This window comes from Psittacula echo (genome assembly GCF_963264785.1).
Source record: "Psittacula echo genome assembly, chromosome: 5".
NCBI lineage: Eukaryota > Metazoa > Chordata > Aves > Psittaciformes > Psittacidae > Psittacula > Psittacula echo.
In genome coordinates this window covers 71,045,656-71,066,359 of record NC_137739.1, presented here as the reverse complement: position 1 = coordinate 71,066,359, position 20,704 = coordinate 71,045,656, and the positions used below count along the sequence as shown (strand labels likewise).

Genomic DNA, 20,704 nt, shown 5'->3' with positions numbered 1-20,704 from the left:
CATAAGCTCAATCATGCTCGAGTAAAGGATAAGGGTATCCTATGCTCAGGTTTGCACTCACCTTTCCCTTTCACGTGCACACACCACAAACACACAGAGGGTTAAGACCAGGCATTTCATCCATCTGCATCTGTTGCTTTTCCAAGATTACAATCACCTCATTGTCTGCAGGGGCTGTGCTGGAAAGGAAAGTGGAAGGCTTCTCAGCAGGATGTAAAGAAAGCATTAACAGCATTTAAAACCTTTATGGTACTTCAGATTTTCTTATCAGGAAGTTTAAATGTTTCTAAGATTTTTGTCTATGGTGTTTAACATTTCTGCTTCCTAAGTCATATGGGTTTAGAGCTGCTGCACAAATGTTCGGCTAATCTCTGCAAGCTGCAGCGTAAATAGCAGCTGAAGTTTGGTCCTGGTGCTAAGTACAATAGGCCCAATTCTGTTTCTGGGAAATGCAAACCAGAGTTTCTGCCATGGTCCTCCTTTGGCTCAGGAACAAGTACTTCGTTTTCTAGCCCTTTCAGGCAATGCTTCTCAGGGAAAAATGCACAGGAGAAGCCAGCATTAAGGTCAAACTTAAACAAGATGCAGACAAAGCATCAGAGAGGCTGGTGTTGGAAGAAGCCTCAAAACGTCATTTAATTTGTCTCTTGCCCCAAACAAGATTAGTGATATGCAAAATGTCAGCTATGGAAGTGTTGCAGTTTGGGCAAACCAAATGCTCCTGAACTCTTGCGCTTGCCGTAGCATGTCATGCAATGCATTACACTGGAGACAGCTAGATTCAGTTCAGTGCCACTGCCCCAGTGGTTCACAGCTCAAAGGATCAGATGCTATTTTAAGTTACAACACCATAAACCTGGAATGATGCCTGAAGCACTGCTCTGCTCTCAAGTCCGACTGCAAGTGCCTTGCTCAAGTGCGCAGGACAGCCCCTGGCACACACACAAACACACACATGTACCCTGCAGATCTATGCCAAAATGCAGCACCCTAAACCCCTTGGCCCATCACTAACTACAACTTTGCATTATATACAGCAGCTAGCTCATGGCAGATTTGGTTAGCTTGCCTGGTACCTGAATGTAAGGAATAGGGAACTCAGGCTCCTCACAAACAGCAGCCAAGCTAGTTGCTACTTTCTGGTTTATATTCCTGCACATCTAGGGTATTTCCTCTAATACCAGGTTTTTATGGAAGTCACACTCCTGTCCCCGTCTGTGTATGCTATAGATACATTTTTCTTCCATTCTAGCTTTGGCATCTGTTGTTTATTTGGGTTTTTTTATTTGAAGATAAAATAGAAAAGTTGGTAAATAGAGAAACCATTTTTCCCCTGAATCAGATCTGGCAGCAGCAGGATATGCCACAGTGCACTGCTGTAGTACTAATGACACTGCTGGGGTAACATGTCTCCCCTGCCCTGACCCAGCATCCAGGACAGGTCAATCTTAGTTCTGCACCCCTCGTTCCTTGTCTGTCCTACCAAAATTACCAACACTGATTAATGTGAGGCAATTCTGAGAACCAGCATGGCCAGCATAGACTCGCTGCCTTTGGCCATTCTTAGCCATGAACTCTTCAGGAATGCCAGAAATGAAACCTCCCCAATCTCTTAGCCTCAAAATCCTCAAAGAATTCAATCCAGTAAACATATAGCTATTGAAGATTAAAATACTTTTGTTGAAATCTCTTTCTCACCAAGAACCTGGGACCTCTGTCAATGTGATACTCCATCATCTGAAGATTCAGCCCACAGTGAGGACAACGTATCCACTGCAGAGCAGAGATTTTGTGCCCTTCCATCAGCAGTATTTGTTCCCACTGCCATCTAACCCAGATCAAAGCAGATCACCATTTTTTTAGGAAGACACTGTTACAGCAATAAGCCAGTGCTGTTGGGCAGCACTCTCTCTCCAGACTGCTTTCTTTCTGTCTTCTAGGCAAAAAATCCTAGTTTTGAATCTCAAGCAGTGAGAGTAGTGGAAAGCTGCCTTGGTTCTTTCCAACCATACAGAAAGCCTTGTGCTCCCGTGCTCTGGGAAGGACCTTGCGTATTGCCTGGATATATTTCAGTAAAATTTGTCAATTTTGCCCCTAATCTTCCATTTATTTTGATGCTATTTACCAAGTCTCATGTTCCCTTGATAGTGAGATGCTTGACATATCTTTGGAGATAGTCTTTCCCTCAGCACTCAATTGAGTTAGAGGAGTGTCTTTTGCCTTACGTAGACAGGAGAGAGGAGCTAGACAAACAGTCAAAGGCTCCCTTTATTCCCACTGTTCCTCCTTGTAGTAAAATTCACACTCCCTGTTCTGTTTACTATGATCTCAGCATCAATTTTAAGACTCCAAACACATCCTTCACATTTAGGTTTCAGTAAACGGTTGATTTAGAGTCTTGACTGACTTTATCTGTATTAAAATACACATAAAATGCCATTTTATCTGGTCTTTTGCAGGTCAGGTCAGCTAAAATACTAATAAGATCACTCCAATTATGAGTTACTCTTTAAAAATCTCACAGCTCTATCACCTTTGCTATTGACTTCAGTCGTAAACCTAGCTTCAGAAATACAGGTATTCCTAGATACTGCTTTATGGTGATGGGAGCTTCAAAATATTCAATAGAGCTTTAAGTACAGAAAAAAATCTACATTCTTTGTTCCACTTTTTGTATAGGGTTATACTGCAGGCATAGCCAAAATTTTTGTTCCTTTCATCCATCTCAGTGCCACAGACAATCACACGGTCTCAGGAAGGGCACTTGCCCTCCATCAGGGTTAAGAAGATACCTAGTATTCTTCACTGTTTAGGAACAATCGTAATATTTTTAATAATATGTTCAGATTCTATCTATGTATATTCTTTAATATTACATTTGTTCCTTCGTCTAGTATTTGGTTGGATTTAGTGCTATTACTTTCAATAAAGAGCAAAAAGACCCTCAATTAGAGTATCATTGAAATGCACACATCAGAGTTTATTAGCCTGCAAATTTAGTGCATTTACCTAGGCAGTTATTATTAGTTTTTAACTCAGGAGCAGAGCTGCCTTTCATTCGACAGCTGATGGTGCACAGTGAGCAGGAGGCACCTCCCAGTCTGCTGCAGTGCACAGCTCTCTCTGTTTAAGACAAAATGAGAAATAACAAACCACTCTCTTAGACACAATGTCAATTGTTCTTCAATTCCCTGGGCACTATAATCATGTTAGCCTTTTCCATCTAGCACAGCTTTACACAGCGCTGAAGTCCCAAGAGGTCCCTCAGGACTGTACTAACTGGAGAAACTGGGCACAGCTACTCTTGCAAACAGATCCCAAGGTTCCTTGGGCTCTGGTGTCAATGAAGCTGAATTTAGTCAAGTATTGATTAGCAGAGCAATAACTCATTGAGATGCAGGGGACATCCTCCAGTGCTGATTTTACAAACAATGAGGTCAATGATTCCAATAAATCAACCTCATTCATGCTGTCTATAAATAAGTAATGTCCCAGACTGGGAAGAAACTGTCTCATGTTTTAATGTTATGCTTCTTCTGAATGCTTTGGGAATTCCCACTTTATTTCATCCATTTCTGGACCAGATTCATTCTGCTTGATCTTCCTAATCAACCTCCACTGCTTTTGTGTTGTTCTTTGTCATCTAAGCTAGCCAATGCTGAAGTCTGACTTCTCAATGCATTTTGAAAGATTAACAGGATTTCATATCAGCTGCTTGAATAAAAATGGTTGGTGGACTGGTACATCTCTTCTGTGTTCTGTCTGCATAGCAAATACCCAGCTGCAAAATTCTGCAGCCTTCTTCCTCTTAAGATTTTAAAATGCCACACAGTACAAGCCATGAATCTTCAGATAGGATGACATTGTCTAAATGAATCTATTCTTGCTGTAGAAGGGGATAACAGAGCTATCATTTGGTGTCAGCCTGCTTCCCCAGTGCAGCTCCAGTGTGAGTCTGGGTTGGGCAGTTTCCCACCAATTCCACTGGAATCCTCAAACCCATAAGGACAAGGCAGAGGGGAGGGGGGAACAGAGTGCCCCTTGCCACGTGCAAGAATTCAGTCCAAGGTGAAAAGCAATCCCTCGAGGCAGTGGAGAGATGCTTGGAAAGAAAACACTGAAAAGTGTTTAGATACTGCTTTTCTGATGCTTCCAGAAGTACCTGAAAAGCTTGTTTCTGCATAGTCAATCTCAGACTTCCAAAGGTCTTCAGCATTAACTTCCATACCATAAAAGCATTGCATGTGCACGACTGTATTCTTCCCCTTTTGTGAAATGCCTTGAGTGGGCATTTGAGTTACAGTCTCCAGATTTTCCATACAACCGCGGAGTTAAAAAGAATGTAATAAGAAGGCTTAAAAACACAAAAGCCAAGAATGACTTGACTTTGGCCTTAAGAAAATCATAAAGTACTGCAAGACTCATTAAATAACAAGGATAATCAACCAATGCAAGTTTTAGATCAGCCACTGAGGGGTGACAGGTAGAAATAGGAAAGTCATGTTACCTCTGGCTAGACTGTTAATGAAACCATTACTAGACCACCCTGTCTAGTCATACTGGCTGCTTGAAAAAGAATTTGGAAAGGGGCTACAGGAATGATATAAGAACAAGAAAATATGCCTTGTAGAAAGACACTAGATAAGCTATTTAGAGCAGAATAAATGATGCTATGAATCTTATCTGGCTTTAAAATCACTAAATGTCTGTGGCCTGAAGACAAAGCAGTGAATTCCTCACCACTCATTAGACCAAGAGCTATACTGAGTGAAATCAATTGAATCCCAGCCCTGGAGGCCTCTCTGTCCTCCCACTGCAGGGAGCAGACTGGAAATATTTTTGAGATATTGTAAATATCAGATGGGCAAAAGTATTTGCTCAGCAGAACATAGACCTCATCCACTGATGAGGTGACAGGAAATGAGGTTTACTCAGAGCCCTTCTTTTGAAAAATGCTGTCTCTCAGAGGCCCGTACAAGCTAGTGGTAGATGATTACAGAAGCAATTAAAGGTATCTAAATACCTTCAAATACATCTAAAGTGCGGTATTTAGGCTAATTTCAGGGCAAAATAGCATGGGTTTGATTTTCCTTTCAGAAAAAATATAGTTAAGCTGCATGATAAGTCTGAACTAGAAAATCAATTTGACTGTAATCAGATCTTGTTTGCCATGAAGGAGGAAATGAGGGAACTTGCCATGAGCAACGTGTGATTCAGTTTCCTGGAGATGACCCTTACATGTGGAAGTGAAGAATAGCCCAGTCCTGAGTCACAGGGCACCGGCAGACCCTGAGTGAGCCAACGGTTCTGTAGCACCAGCTCTTATCTGCACTGGGTGTGTTTGCCACAAAATGTTGTAGGATTGCATTCAGTCAAAGCAAAAGGAATATTCCAAAGGAAAAGATGCTGCAACGTATTTTTTTGCAACACCTTCTAGATAAAGTCATTAGAGCTCAGCTGAGTTGATTAGCCTGAATGATTAGGAGATGTCATTAATGACATTAAGGTCTTACTCTTTTTTTGACTGGCTTCCTTTGGTGGCTGCCAGACTGTAGCACCCCCAGGGCTTTCATTTGCAGATTTCCAGTGTTCCCAGCTCCAGCTGCTGCGGTGTAACATCTCCTGAAAACTGGTCTACAGCAGCTAAAATAAAGTTTCCCAGACATTGCCACAACCGAAACTAAAGCAGCGTGTGAAAGATTAATCCCTGGCAGCCCTACCCCTGAATCAATAAAAGAAAGATATTTCTAAAACCAGGTACAGCTCAAAATAGGATACATAAATGCACCTGAAACACTTAGAAGGTGCTACAAGAATTCACTTTCCACATTTACTTTGCCTTTCTGTGGAGTATTCAAAGATGTTGCTTCTTAAAGCCTGTGATTTCAGTTCAGTTACTTAGATACCTTACCATTTTATTTGAATTAATTCTTTATATTAATTACTTGACAATAATTTTGGTAAAGAACACAGAGGAAACTGGGAATGAATGGCTCTGGCATTGTTGTAAATGTTCTGATTTCATAGGTTGGTGCTGTGGCAGTTTTAGGGCATATTCACAAGAAAGAAGGCGTATCAGTTTATTTGCTGCAAGAACTGAGAAGAAGATTCAGTTCTCGCCTGCCTGTGAGGTGCTCTAGTCCTACAAGCTGATTGTGGTTCCAGTCCTTGCCACTGAATATGGAGAGGTTCACCTATTATTTTGCTAATAAAGTCTATGTTCCTTTGTGATTTTGAATCCTTCCCTTTTCCAAATGGCCTGGGCACGATCGGGGTGCCCCAAGTCAAAGCAAAACATTTTACCTTACAACTGAAAATTTTGTTCACCTAAAAAACTGAAATATACATACATCTGTGTATTTTATATCTAAAATGTGTGTGTGCATGTGTGCATGCATATGTATACTAAAGACAAAAATATTGCTTAGTTTATTTCTCATTGCTATCCTCCCTCCTTAGTATCTAATGTGCATTTAGCACATTGATCAGATCCACTTACAATTTCATGTAGAGCTTCACTCAACAAATACATGCAGGAGCAGAGGAGTTTGTTTTGAAGCAGCATTGTGAAACTGGGCACAAGATGAAGCCAAGAGTTTAAAACAGTACTGATACTTCTTGGGTGAGGCCTGCATGAACAAGAACCTTTGGAAGGGAAAGGAAATCTATAAGGTAATCTATAATGTAAAGAGCTTCCTATCTAGAAATGAAAAATTTGGTCAACTTAAAGCAACAAAACCCTGACTCATTAATCTATGTTAAGTAACACGCATCTGGTACAGATAATCATAGTCAACAGAGAAATGCACAAACTTAATACTCAGAGCTTGTTGAAAAAGGCTGATGATGACCCTTGTGAAAGTTTGAGGCTTGTCGCAGACTAAATTACCAAAAAAAATCATGAGAAAGCCTTCCCAGCCAGGCAGGTGTTATCATCTCTGCTCCCTGTCAGGCTCCTGGCATCTCTCTCCAAAGCAGCTGGACCTTAATTTATTGGCAGGAAGACACTAGAGTAAATAGATGACTTCTCGCATGCAGTATCATATTAGACACCGCCTAAGCTATTGTGTATATTCCGGCTAGTCATTTAGTTTTGCAAGCATTTCTTCACAGGCATATTAAAATACCCCATGATGGGCACATCCACTCTCTTGTACCACAGCTAAGCACATCAGAGCTATTGCATCCTTGTTTGATGTTGTACCAAAGACTTACGTGGGGTTTTGTGCTATTAATCAACATAATAGACTCTGGGAGGGCAGCAGATAATTTATGTCCCCTTTCTGTCAATGCAGACAATGAACTTTACTGTTGTGTGGCTGAAGGGCTCTTCCATGCATTCAGTTCAGTCCCACAAAGTCGCCAGGACTTTGCAGTGAGCAAATGAAACATAACAGGGGAAGATTTTGGCAACAAGTGACCATTGATAGGTGGATCTGGAGCAACCTGGGCAACAAAAACACTGACAAAAACTGCTGCATTGTTCCCAGGAACACAAACTAACTACTTATTTAAAAAAAAAGCTCCCAGTTCAGACCAGTTGATGGTCCGCACACCAGATCCAGCCCACACAATAACTCCAACACCTTGCCTTTCTGCTGTGGCCTCCAAGTGAGATAGCATGTTTCAGAGGCCTGTGTTGAAGACTATTAGCAAAACCTCCAGGCACACAGACCTGTGACAAAGCCCTGGAGGTGATCCAAAATAGTTACTCAAACTTGAGCAAGCAATACCCAGCTAACTTTTGATCTAACCAGCATTTTAGAAGCAACGTTTTACACATCCTGCACTTGGTTAAAATCACCCAGTGAAAGGAGGAAAAACGTCTGCCCTGTCGCATCATCTGCTGCAACCCAGACTGGAGCCAAATGAGAACCAGGACTGTGCAAGCATTCAGCCATGCTTTATTGCAGTCTCCACTGTGCTCAGTGTTAAAAGCCATGCTGTTTCAGTAAGTAATCAATATATTAATATCGCCAGTAAATAGCAATGGGAGTTCATATTTATCTTGTTACTCCAAGACTGTTCATAAAGCTGAGTTCGCAAGCCTGTAAAGGAGCCTGCATTACCCCTATGACTGGCATGGAACTACTCGTTGGCTCCTCATAGGGTTGGCCACTGACAGAACAGGAAAAGATGGCAACAGGGTAAATAAAAGTAAACTGGGATGAAGCCAAAAGTAAGGCCTACATATCTAGCAGAGCAACCTCTGCTCATAAATACGACCTACCAAGTGGACACACTGAACAGCCTTTAGCCTAACAGAGAAGGACTGATAAATTCTCAGTATAAAAATACCATGATGTTCTCACAGGCAAAAAACATTTAAATTGACATCTGTTTTGCTCGCAGAAAAGTAGTGGAAGTTTAAGCACCAATACATTAATCTAGACATTGCTGTTTCAAGAGCCAGTGATTATTTGGAATGTCAGCGTGAGCCATTTGGTCCCCACTGCTTCAGTCAGGAATCCAAAGACGGCAGTTTGCCTGTCGCTGAAGTGTAGCCAACAAGATAGTTTTGCTGAGATGGTAGCTGTAAACTTATGGAGGTGATGTGAACATGAAGGATATTTTTTCATGCTGAAACAGATTAGAATAATTGACAATAAGAAAGAAAATATACAGGTTGATGAGGGGGAAGAGAAAGTGAAAGAAAAAGAAAACAGAAAAAAGAAAGAGAAAGCAAGAAAATGAAAAAGAAAAAAGTTATGACTGGTACCACACAGAAATTCACCGAGGGACCCGTAAGAGGCAGGATGCTATAGGGAGAATTAAAATGTGATGTGCAAGCTGGGTAGACTCAGGGTATATTTATCAAAAAAACTGCCTTTCTTAGCCCTTGTGTTTGTGAAGAGTAATGGTACGACACCAACAACCTCTTTACTCCCCCTCAGCATTCCCCAGAGGTCACCAAGAGCCAAACTGAACTGCCAAATCAATAACTGTTCAGTGTGTGGCTCACAGACCTGTTGCAAAATATCCGTCATGACTTCATGGACCACAGAGCGCAGATAATAGTTTAGGAGCTGTTGCAGCATATCCTCTGGCAAAGCATAGCATATCAGAGACAGATTGGACCTCTATGCAAACAGCTTATCTCCAAACCATGTCAACTACTGGAACAAGACAGCAATTTGTATCTCTATCAGGCATTTTTGCCAGTGTAGCTCCGTCGGTCGGATGCCACCAAGAGATGGGCCAGGAAACCTTCACAGCAATCCAAGCCTGAACAGAGCAAATTTCAGTTTGACTTTTAAGTCTGTAAAACTCCAAAGACCTGAGCTTGTCTTTGTAAGCAGGACCCAGATCAGTTTGCCTGTGCTCAGGGTTAGCCAGCATGAGGGGCAGAGCTGCATAACTATGTCAGTACCGACATATGGCAAATGTCTCTTCATATTTGTCAGACACTTTAGATCACCTGCACCTCCATGCACCCCATGGGCACACAGCTGTCCTATGAGCATCCCGCTTTGCATGGCTAACACACCACAGCTGGAAAACAGCTTTCATCTGAAGAGTATATCTTCCAACAGTTGATCCTCAAGCAGAGTAAAGTCAGGTTGAAGGAAGGTGATGGGGCATCTGGACTGTCTCCTGTCTGAGTTGGTACCCATCTACCTACCGTGGTAACTCTTTCCTGGGCTTCCCTGTCCACCCATGGACATCCATGCTCAACAGCTAGCCCTGTTTTGAGTTCTGCTAGGAGCTGCACTGTGTACAAGCTACCTCCTGAACTGAGGAGCAGGGTGAGTGCTCTCAGCCCCTTTCCCCATCACATCACAAGGCAGCCCCAGCAGCAGGTGAGTGCAGCCCATCCTGCTCTCATCAGCAAGTCTGGTCCTTGCTGAGCCTCTGTACTTTCAGGATGTCAATTTTGTTCTGTTTATATGCTAGCAAAATTACCATGTTGCTTTGCAAGCAAGTGAAGCTGCTGAATAATCAGTCTGTCCAGCCACACTGACAGAGACTTCAGGTCTAAGAGATTTCAAACAGAATGTTGCTCCCCAGTGCAGGAGCTACTAACTTCCATGAACTGTAGTGCTTTTCTCCCACAAAAGCCTCATCACTTTACGAAAAAATCAGCAAGAACCTGTGTGATGTTTTCAAGCCTCCTCTGTTAATCTTTCTCAGCCCTCATTAATTGCAGGTTGTGATCAGCCAATAAGTACCAGTCTTAGCCCTCCCCTACTCCAGCCATAGCTCTGTGTTCATTCCAGTTGTTTGCCCTCATGCTTTCAGAAAGCAATAGTCCATGGGCTGCAAGAATACCATTATTATGAGCAGCTTTCCTGTTGAATGTTTAAAATCTTCCTGTTGACTAATGGGTCATCCCCTTTCCCCCTTTCTTTCCAGCTGAGTAGTAACGATTTAAGCAGATTAGCTGGTTTACTAAAAGTCATTAACACAGATCATATCCTTCACACAAAATAACCCTAATACTGGGGTTCATCCAAAGGTAATGAGAAAACATTTTCATCAATGCCAATGGGCTCAAACCGAAGTTCAAAGTGAATTCTAGCAAAGGCATAAACATGCTGAGTGTGATCGATAAACAAAGCCATGTTTTCATTCATTTGCAACAGAATCTGCCCCCAAGATCTCTGAAAATATTGGTGCTCCTCTTCCTCCTTGCCCTTTGAAGCATTCATCACAGAGCCCCACGTTAAGCACTGCCACTTTACCTGCAGTTGCATGACACAGGACAGCTTGCCCAAAGAGGCAGCTTATCTCCTACTGAGACCCACCAAACATCAACAGCTGCTGAATGCTTCATCATTGCACAGACTGGAATAAATAAAATAATCTTAAACCCCTCTCAATGATCCATGACAAACCTACCCCAATGCTCATGGTGAGGAGGTAGGAATTCTGTGTTTTCAGGTCCTAGCACTTCATGGGGCTCAGCTGCTGGCTGCAGAGACAGAAGCAAAAGTCCCCCAGTCTGGGTGCCTGATAGTGGCAGTGCGTGCAGCTCATCGCTCTTGGGTTTCTGTAAAGAAATAAGAGATTGGCATAAAGGATTTGCTTTTGTAATGAATTTAGATTGCCTTCAATTTGGGTTGAATAGATGTGCTTGGTTTAGTATGCACATTGTAAGACACGTGCTAATGTGCCTAGCACAAGGGGCTATTGGCATTTTATGATTAAAACACAGGAAAATGAGGCCACTGGCTTGTGCATAAACAACATCTCTTGTCTCTCTCTTCCAGTAACTGTGACTGTGGGAGGACAACAACACTTGCTGGGACTTTATGACACTGCAGGGCAGGTAAATTACTGCAAAATATTTATCATTTTCCTTTCCCATGTTTGTTACTACCATATACTGGCATTTGTTGTTCATGCTGTTTGTGTTTGGGGTTTTTTACAAATACTAACCATCGGTTGTGTGTTACAATGGCTGAACTGCTGACCTTCTCCTTTCTATTTTCTATGTTGAGCTTTCATTTTGGTTCAGCAATAGAACACACACAAATACACTCATTCCTAAGACTGAATTTTGTCTAAGCAAAAAAACTAAAGCCTGATTAGGCTGGTCAGCCTCCTATACATCCAACTTTTACTGCAAATATGACCTTTCATATGCAGTCAGTGTTTTCTCACATTTACCACATGGTGGCATTGAAGATACAGAGAATTCCTGTTTCCAAGATCAGAAACCTAATACAATACAGTCCCATCCTATTGGTCACCACCTATTGACTTTTTTGACCCAGCCAGACTGGCATCCATCCCAACATCTTCCTTCCAGGACAAGGGTGTCCATTACAGGAGAGTCTGTACCTCATGCTTACTTAGATATATAATGCTTTTACTGTTTTCACTGTCCACAGTCTGATACAGTGTGCTTGCACTAAAAGTTTGCAGAACGACTCTGGTCTGTGGGCTCATTTCATCCCCCTGGAGAGGAGGAGAGTGTTTCTCACTACCTTGCTCTGCTAGTAGAAGGGCAGAAGAGGGTACAGGGAGCAACCTATTTTCATGTGAAACTTTCCTCTCCTATCGCTAAATGCCAGCAACTGACAGAATAAAGAAACGACCACAGCCTGCACAGAAACTTGCAGAAAATCACCTACAGAGAAGCAAGGGAGTAGGTCCCAAGTCCCAGCTCCCTCCCAGCCTGGGAAGTTTGGAACCCACATCCACCAGCTCCTCCGGTCACAGCTGGAACTGGAGGCACCAGGAGAGGAAAGCAGATCTGGGAGCCTGCTTCACTCCCTGGGACCCAGGAGCCCTGGATGCAGGGCTTTGCTTTCAGGAGCACTTCTTGGCTGTGCTTTTTTTGGCCATGACTGACTGCTATGAAATGCATAAACAATGCAGAAGGAGACCCTCCTGTCTCAGAAGGCCACGTACTACAGCAAATACTTTGCAGCAGTATGCAGAGGTCAAAAAACCCAACAGGACAAATTGCCACTTCCAGAAAAACCTGCACTCAGCAGGAATGGGGCTTTTATGCTTTGGGTTTCACTTTTTTTTTTTTTTTTTTAATTCCTTTTATTCCATGTGTGTAGGCAGCAGTGGTCGCTTCATAGCTAGCTTGGTGTCCCTTACCATCCACCCATCCTTTCTATTCACATGATGGAAACAGGTGATCCAAAACCAGTCCCACAATATGATGCAAATCACCTATGCCATATTCAGTTTTGTATTCTGCACTCATAAACGCAGAGCTTGGAGTGTCTGTCATGATCCAGCAGCATGGCAAGCCTTTCCAAATGAGATACGGCCTTATATTCAGCTCTCAGTCAGATTTTACCTAGTGTCTCAATATTTCTACTTTTTTCCCGTATGGGTAACAGTTCCACCTGCCACCCATTTCCTCAGTGACACATGCTCGTTTGTCCTCCTTAGCCAGAAGAAACACTAATCTGTGACAAACTTCCCCCCGCCATCCACAGTCATTTTGCCATCTCCTGCTTCAAACTAGCCAGAACACCATCTGCCCTCAAGAAGAACCACTTCTAACGCATCAGGCTCATTTCCCTTTCAGACCCTGGTCCAGAGGACGTGGCCATCTAGTCAAAACTCAGAGCATGAATCACTTCTTGATGACTAGATTCTATCTCCGTGGAGGCTGAAGGGATGATGCTTCCCACATGCTCAAGCTATAACAACAGATCATCTGGGTTGTTTCTTCCCTCCTTCCCCTTGTGTCGTGTGGCTTTGCAAAGGCATCAGTGTGAAGTCATAGCCAAAAATAGCATTTGACATTACAATGCTATAAAACATATGCTAATGAAATAACAATTGGAAAATGTACTCCTGCAGCAGGACCCTTTGTCAGCCTGAAGGGAGAGCTGGCAGAGACCCCAGATCTGGGGTATCTGGTTTTCTGCATCCCTGGCACAAACAGCTCTAGGAGGAAGAAAACAGTGGCCTGTTTTTCCCCAGGCAGGACTCAGGTGTGGAGTGCTTTAACAGGCTGACATGGCAGGCAGCCTATGTGAGACCAGCACTGCAGCAACGTAAATAAAGCAAAGTTTGCTGTACTTTCTGGGCCTGAATACTGCAGGGCTGATAGCAGTGATAGAGTGGGGAGGGAGCAACACCAGTCGATGTGTCTCAGCTCTGGCAAGTCACAGTCAGGTAGTTCAGCAAGGCCAAGATCTGGAGCTGGCAGCAAAATAGAGCATCAAACAAATTAATAATCATCTACGGCTCAAGCCCATGAGGACTCAGGTCCATTCCCAACCACAGACTGCAGCACCTATGGTTGTGTCCCATACCCATGCAGAGTCCAGTCCCTTTTTTACACTACTCATTTGCTTGACTTCAACAATTTCTCAATGAGAAATGATCCTGATGCACCATATCTCATAGTGGTCCATTGAAAGGTTTTATAGCCTTCTCCTGGAAAGCAGGTACAGTGACTGGATCTTTGGATCCAATTGAATCCTTGTCTGATGTGGTTTGGAGGCTCCTGCGAGCCCACAGACACGGGCATGTACAGAAGCCCAGATGAATTCCTCTCCACCACGTTTGTGCTTGTGCTTTAACACATCCGTGCAAGCCCCTTGTGCCCTGATGGGAGATGAGACCTCTGCTATGTGATCCATGGCTGTTCCTGCTTATAGTTTATATAATGTTCTGTGCTGCTAGTACAAATCAAGAATGCTCCTCCTGAAAAAGTACTTTTTAGGGGCTACAAAGGAGCAAGCCAAATAAAATGAAATGCACTCTCCTGTAGCTGTCGCTGCCAGGCAGAGCACCCGGGGCTTTTAGTTGGTAATTGAAATGGTACAGTAAATTCCAGCCCCTCTAAATATGCACGCCTGGAATATTGAAACTGGTTATAGTTAGCCAATTGCTTTCCAAAAAAAAATCCTAAATCATGATTCCTCGAGGGCTTGCTGCCACCTCGTGGCTGTTTTAGGAAGGTGATTTGCAGCTATTAAACTGAAGGCACAGAAAATACCCTTGCCAAGCACCTAGTATCAGCCCATGTAGATTGTGGTATAAACATACTTAATTTCACATTTTAAGATCTGGGTTAAAATAATGCCCATAATCAGGCCAGGTCTTCCCAAACCACAGCATCCCCATAAAATTCATCTGTCTCCATAATGGAATTGCTTCACTGATCCCATCATCTTGACATCCACTTTGCCTCTATTAACTCATCTGCTGGAAGCTGGGTGTCATCTCCAGAGCCTTGTATAAATCTCCTCCCACCAGCTTTGCTTCTTCATGGCCTGTATTGCTGATGTTCCCATAAATATGTCAGCGGGTTTTTTTCCCTACCATTCCCTGAACATGGAGAATCCACGCTTTCTTGGAAGCTGATACGTCCAAACACCTCCTTTTGTCTCGTAAATCATTCTTCCAGTGTTCTATGAGGCTGGAAAGACATAGGTCAGTTGATGAGTCCTCTGGCTTTACCCCAAATGCTATGGTTGAGGGGCTGGAGGCTGTAACTGGTAATTTTCCTGGTGAGGTGGGCTTGGGAAAATGAACATTCAGTTAGACAAAACAAAACATTTTGTTTGTAGTTCAGGATGTTTCTTTAAACTTCCTTTTAATGGTACAGAGCTAAATTTGGGCTCATACTTCCTTTCAGAATAAATAATTAAGGTTTTTTGTTTAGAAAAGGTTGGAGCAGACTGTTTTTACATAATCCATTAGTGCTTTTCTGCAACTAGTGCTGGTACAGAAGTAGCCTGGGCCATGTAATCACTGCATACTCAGTGAACAAAAGACTTTGGCAAAAAGATTTACCAGTCTCAACTCAGCATCAGCAAATGAGAGGGCTTTAATTATATCAAAGCAAGACAGAAGCAAGGCTGAATTAAAGCACCGTCTAATCTGGGCACACAGTGATATAGTCCTGCACCAGTTTCTCCTGCAGGACAGGCAGCAGCTCACATTGCTCCTGCCCCTTATGTGGGTTTTCCCTATCTCAAATAAATGTTTTCAAGTTCGAGCACCTGCATACATTTTTGGTTTACCTTTTTCATTGAGTTGTTATCTATTTCAGTAACTGCAAAACAAAACTGCACCAGTTCAATTTTCATACAGTTGTAACTAAAAGAAACCATACTGTAGAGATAAGAGGCTTGCCCAGAATGCAAAAACTATAAACTAAAGACCTAGGTCTCAGTCAGGCTTGACAGCAACATATATTGTTGTTCCCTACACTCTTTGTGTTCTTTTCTCCTTTTTTAATTCTGGACTCCTCTAAAAAAAAGTCTTCAGAAGCATCTGTCTCATTGCACTGAAATTTCCTAACAGGTTTCATTGAAAAGAACCCTTCAGACACAGCTACATATGCTCTCACTATCAGACAGAGCCAGTCTATTACTTTCACCTGGTTTGCAAAACCTCTGCTCACTTTCAACATCTCAAGCCTGAAGATAGAACCAAATTCTTCCTTGAAACTCAGCTGTCAAAGCCAGCTCACAACATGACACAGCTGTGCTTTGAGCTGTTTGAAAATTCACTCTTTTCACAACTAGTCCATAGAGAAAAATCTCTTTTTCCTCAGTCCAGGGCCTGTGGAAACACTGAATCACCATCAACGATTCACTGCAGGCTGGATTTGATCTGCTTTGTGCTTTCAAGATGAGCGTCTTCTGCTGACTGACACATTGCTGTACACCATAACATGACTGCAATGGCATCAAATAGCCCAGAGACACCATTTGTTGTGTATGGTCATGTCTGTAATGCCTACTGGGGAATAGAAAGCCCTTAATATTAACAGAAAAGCCCCTAGTGATGTGTGCTATCAGCAAATGTTATCTAGTGGTGACAGTGAAATGATAATTCCCAGGGTGGTATCACAGTGCCAAAGGGCTGAGGCTTGTACACACAGCCCCGAGATCAATTTTTGCTATTCCACCAGTGATGGACGCTGTTTAGCATTACCCTCTATGCCACCATCACCACAGACAATGCACACACAAACAAAATGTGTTGGCTTTTTCGGGTAAAGATGCCAACAAAAACAGGCGCCCCTGGTGCACGAGGGGTGGTGATCTTGCCCTCAGCAGCTCCTCACAGGTTGTAAATGTGCATGAGCATGGAGGGGCGGTGTTGAGCAGTTCATCAAGAGCCAACGTGATGCCCCCATTTGCAGCTATCCCGCAGCCCATAACACACTTGCTGTTTTCCCCCTGCAGGAGGACTACAACCAGCTGAGACCCCTGTCCTATCCTAACACCGACGTCTTCTTGATCTGCTTCTCGGTGGTGAATCCCGCCTCGTATCACAACGTCCAGGAGGAGTGGGTGCCCGAGCTGAAAGTCTGCATGCCCAACGTCCCTTACGTCCTCATAGGAACACAGGTAACCCTTCTCTGGGGCACTGCCAGCCATTGCAGGGGTCTTCAGAGCAAGAGGATTCCTACTCCATCCCAGGGGTGACTAGAGGCTGAGCTCTGTGGAAAGGTTTCCTATTTGACTTCTGATGTGAAAAGCAGCCAGATTAGAGGAAAACTTAGGGACTAAAATGGAAACCAACATGCAGATGTCCAGTACTGGTCACAAGTGGCAAAACTCATCCATTTATTTATTCAAATGTATATAAATGTGGCAACAAGGCATAAATGTCTACATGGAGAAAAGGTTTCTGACAGGCCTTTAGTGATGAGAAAAAAAAACATCAGAGTTTGTGGTTAGAAGCAGAAACTAAACTTCAAACTAATTTTTAAGAATGGAAATAATTATCCAAATGACTTACTTAGAGACATGGGAACGAAATAGCCTCCCTTCAAGTTTTGATATCAACACTGCAATTAGTGACTCACTGTCCTGCTTGTGTTATCGTGGATGGTGGACAAAATGATCAAATCACTTTATTTTAGCCTTAAAATCTATAAATCTATCAATAAAAATAAATAATTTTTTAAAAAGCCTTCAATATGGGTTTGCCTTCAGGACACAGAGTGGCTAGAGACTGAGAAAAGTAGGGATATGACCATCTGGAAAATGTCCAAACACTGGGCAGTAACCTAAGCCAGGTTAGATAAAAAGAACAAACTCTAGTCAAAATGAAAACCTCCATGCCATAGGAAAGTCCAGTTGTTCTAACACTGGCTTTGTTTTCCACGCTGAAGTAATCTAAATCACCTATTTTGAAATGAAAGTATTGCCCTTTGGATCACATTCTCTGAAAATGGATGGGTTTGAAATACCAGAATGCTTCACTTTGATGTTTTCCATGGAAATAAAGGATTTTGTTTCAAGTCAGTCAGACTGAGCTGTGTCTGTCTGGCCTGTCAGGATGTTTTTCGGGTGATGCAGTGCAAGAGCAGACTTCTTTTCCAGTGAGTCTCAGACTTCCACCAATGCTTTTCAAAATGCCTTGTGAGAGCCACTGAGAACTACATCTTGACTGTACTGCAGTTATCTGAGCTGTGGCCCAATAGCATGCCAATAAGAACTAATTCATGTTAAACAGAAAAAATAAAAATAAAATGAAAATAAAATAAAAATAAAATGAAAATAAAATAAAAATAAAAATAAAAAATCAAATTAAATTAAAAATAAAAAAAATAAATATTAAAAAATAAAATAAATAAAATAAAATAAAATAAAAATAACCGAGTTCATTTCCAAAGTATCATCTGACACTAGGACAGAAGCCCTTATGCAAGAACATGACTGTGAGTTTGTAAAGCTATGAGTATCTGTTTCAAGCATTAAAGCAAGGCAGTTCTAAGCTCAGGGTTTGTGTATTTTCTAACTAGATTGATCTTCGGGATGATCCCAAAACTTTGGCTCGGCTGCTTTACATGAAGGAGAAACCACTCACCTACGAGCATGGAGTGAAGCTAGCAAAGGAGGTAATAGCTTTTTCTGGGCTCCCATGCTATCAATTGATCACAGCTTTTGATGGTTTTTTTTTTGTTAAAGGTGAATTCCTCTGGGGCACGTTGGTTGGTCCCAGCCAGAGATTAAAGCCTCTGTTCAAATAGACTGGATCCAGACACAGGTTGCGTCCTGAGCCTGCTGTTCTGTTGTGATATCCAACTGAGCTTTAAGCAAAGCAACAAGGTACAGCAGTGGCAAAGGGGCAGCAAAACAGATTTTACTGCCTACTCTACCTAAGTCAAGCTTCTTGTTCAGGCTTCAGGCAGGATGTGTGTGTGGCAAACTCCTCCCTGTGGGCACTTCTTGCCAAACTTATCCCTACCCCTTAGAAAGCACAGACAGCTTGATTCTCACTTAGCCACTGCATTTCAAGCAGCAGAGAAGGAGCTCTCAAGGTGTCTGTGCTATTACACCTTTTCCGAGGGAAGGTAGGGGGATTAAAAGCCCTTCTCAAGCCCTGAAATACAGGCATTTAGACCCCAGCCTTTTCCACCTTACAAGCTGCTGTTGCTCTTACAGGCTCTGGCCCACAAAGGCCAGCAAGAGCATCCATTAGCAGAATAAGCTGAATAACGAACAAGGTTGCTGAATAAACTGAGTCTGCTTTCCCAGGCCACTCTGTGTGCTTATGCCATACCAGCACTCCAGGAGACTCGCATCTCAAGACAATGGTTCACAATTCCCAGAAACCAGATAGAAGCCTTCCCCCAGGGAACAGCTCCCTGGTATTGCAAGAGGCAGGACACAAGAGCAACAAACAGGTCAGGGGAGAAGAGCCAAGTATATGAAGGGGTTCCGCTAACAACTCAGCATCTCCTTGAAACCCTCCACAACTGCACAGATGGGAGGCCAAGCTCCTCGTCCAGCACTCAGACATGGGTACAGCTCCCCTCTCTCTGGAGGGGCATGCAGAGAAATCCTGATACACATTAACCCCGGTTGGTGAGATACTGGTGTTGATGTTCATCCCTCAGGATGAACACCTGAATTTGTGCCTTAATCCCACAGGCAGACAGATACAAAATGGAGCAATTATACGACCTCTTTTCTAAAGGTCTGGGCTTCCCTTTGTGGCAAGACACGTATGAACGTAAATGGATGATGGAACAGGGTCACTGTGTCTCTCCCAGCAGTGGGTACTCACGTTTTCTCTGCTCTCTTTCAGATAGGAGCACAATGTTATCTGGAGTGCTCAGCCCTCACACAGAAAGGCCTTAAGACTGTCTTCGATGAGGCAATCCTGACCATTTTCCATCCCAAGAAGAAGAAGCAGCATTGTGCAAAGTGCCATAGGTGCTGCACCCTTGTGTGAAGTCACTTGGAAAGAAAAGCAGGATGAGTTCAATGAAACAAAGCAGGTTAGAAAGGCAATGAAGGTCACATGCAACTGAAATGGGGAACATGACCAGAAAGGGGTCCTTCTTACCCAAATATAGGAGCCCTCTGTTCTGTGAAACCTCCAAGTTGAATCACACTAGGCCAACTCATGTCTATGTGCTTTCCTAACCCTCCAGAGTTGTATGCAGCCTGCTCCCACTACTGCAGACTGCACTGAGCCAACAGAAACCAGGATGCCTGCTCCTGCTTGACTCTTCAACTTAGGAACAAGGTGAAGGTGGCATGTGGAAAAACAAAGTTCTAAAGGTGGTGAAAGAAACAAGAGAAACTCCATTTCTGGCCTTAAGCAAGAATCAATCAAAATTAGAAATTTGCAGTACTTAGGGATTGAATTTGAATTGACTGAAAGCACATGGAGATCTGTAGCAATCTAATATGTAAGATATACACTATAGGTAGGATGTACTTTTTAACTACTTTTCTTTAATAAGACTCACTAGTTCAGGATATGCTTTAGTTTGTTCAAACTGCATGGAAGCAAAGGTGGAGTGGTTCCAATTTGTTTTCACTTAATGGTGAAACCTCACAGCATCAGGATGTTGCTGCACCCAAGCTATCAAAATGGATCAACATTTACCTCCAGACTTAAGGAATGTTCTTACAACAAAAAAAATGCAAATAACTGTATTTTTACAGGGGAATGTTCAGGCTGAGCCATGTTTCCATAAGCTGGGAAAAGAATAGAGTTGTAGCATTAATGTACTGAAACAAAGAAAGTCTACCACCAAAGAATATAGCCCTGGACATGAAATAGCAGCATGGAACCATCTCCCTTCCAAACTGAGAACATGAATGAGACACATTGCCATGGCAACTGAAAATTTACCTTATAGATCAGCTGGATTTCTACATCTCACCCAGCAGACAAGAATAGCAAAAGCCAAAAAGCCAAAGGTCATACTGACTTCAAGTGCTTTAAGGTGATCCAAATGCCTTAGGATTCTTTTCTTTTAATGAAGTATCTCATGTAAAAAAAAAACATCAAAATGGAG

The 20,704-nt window shown here is 42.7% G+C and overlaps 1 protein-coding gene across 1 annotated transcript in view; it reads left to right on the top strand.

Annotated features, from left to right (window-relative positions):
* Positions 1-19,626, top strand: part of RHOJ (ras homolog family member J) — a gene marked incomplete at both ends in the record, with an annotated part of 55,400 nt that extends 35,774 nt beyond the window's left edge. Inside the window, 4 exons of the mRNA XM_080618808.1 lie at positions 11,211-11,269; positions 16,623-16,787; positions 18,191-18,286; positions 19,480-19,626. Coding sequence (XP_080474934.1) covers positions 11,211-11,269; positions 16,623-16,787; positions 18,191-18,286; positions 19,480-19,626 — 467 coding nt within the window. The remainder of the gene's footprint in view (positions 1-11,210; positions 11,270-16,622; positions 16,788-18,190; positions 18,287-19,479) is intronic.
* Positions 19,627-20,704: the final 1,078 nt, after the last annotated feature.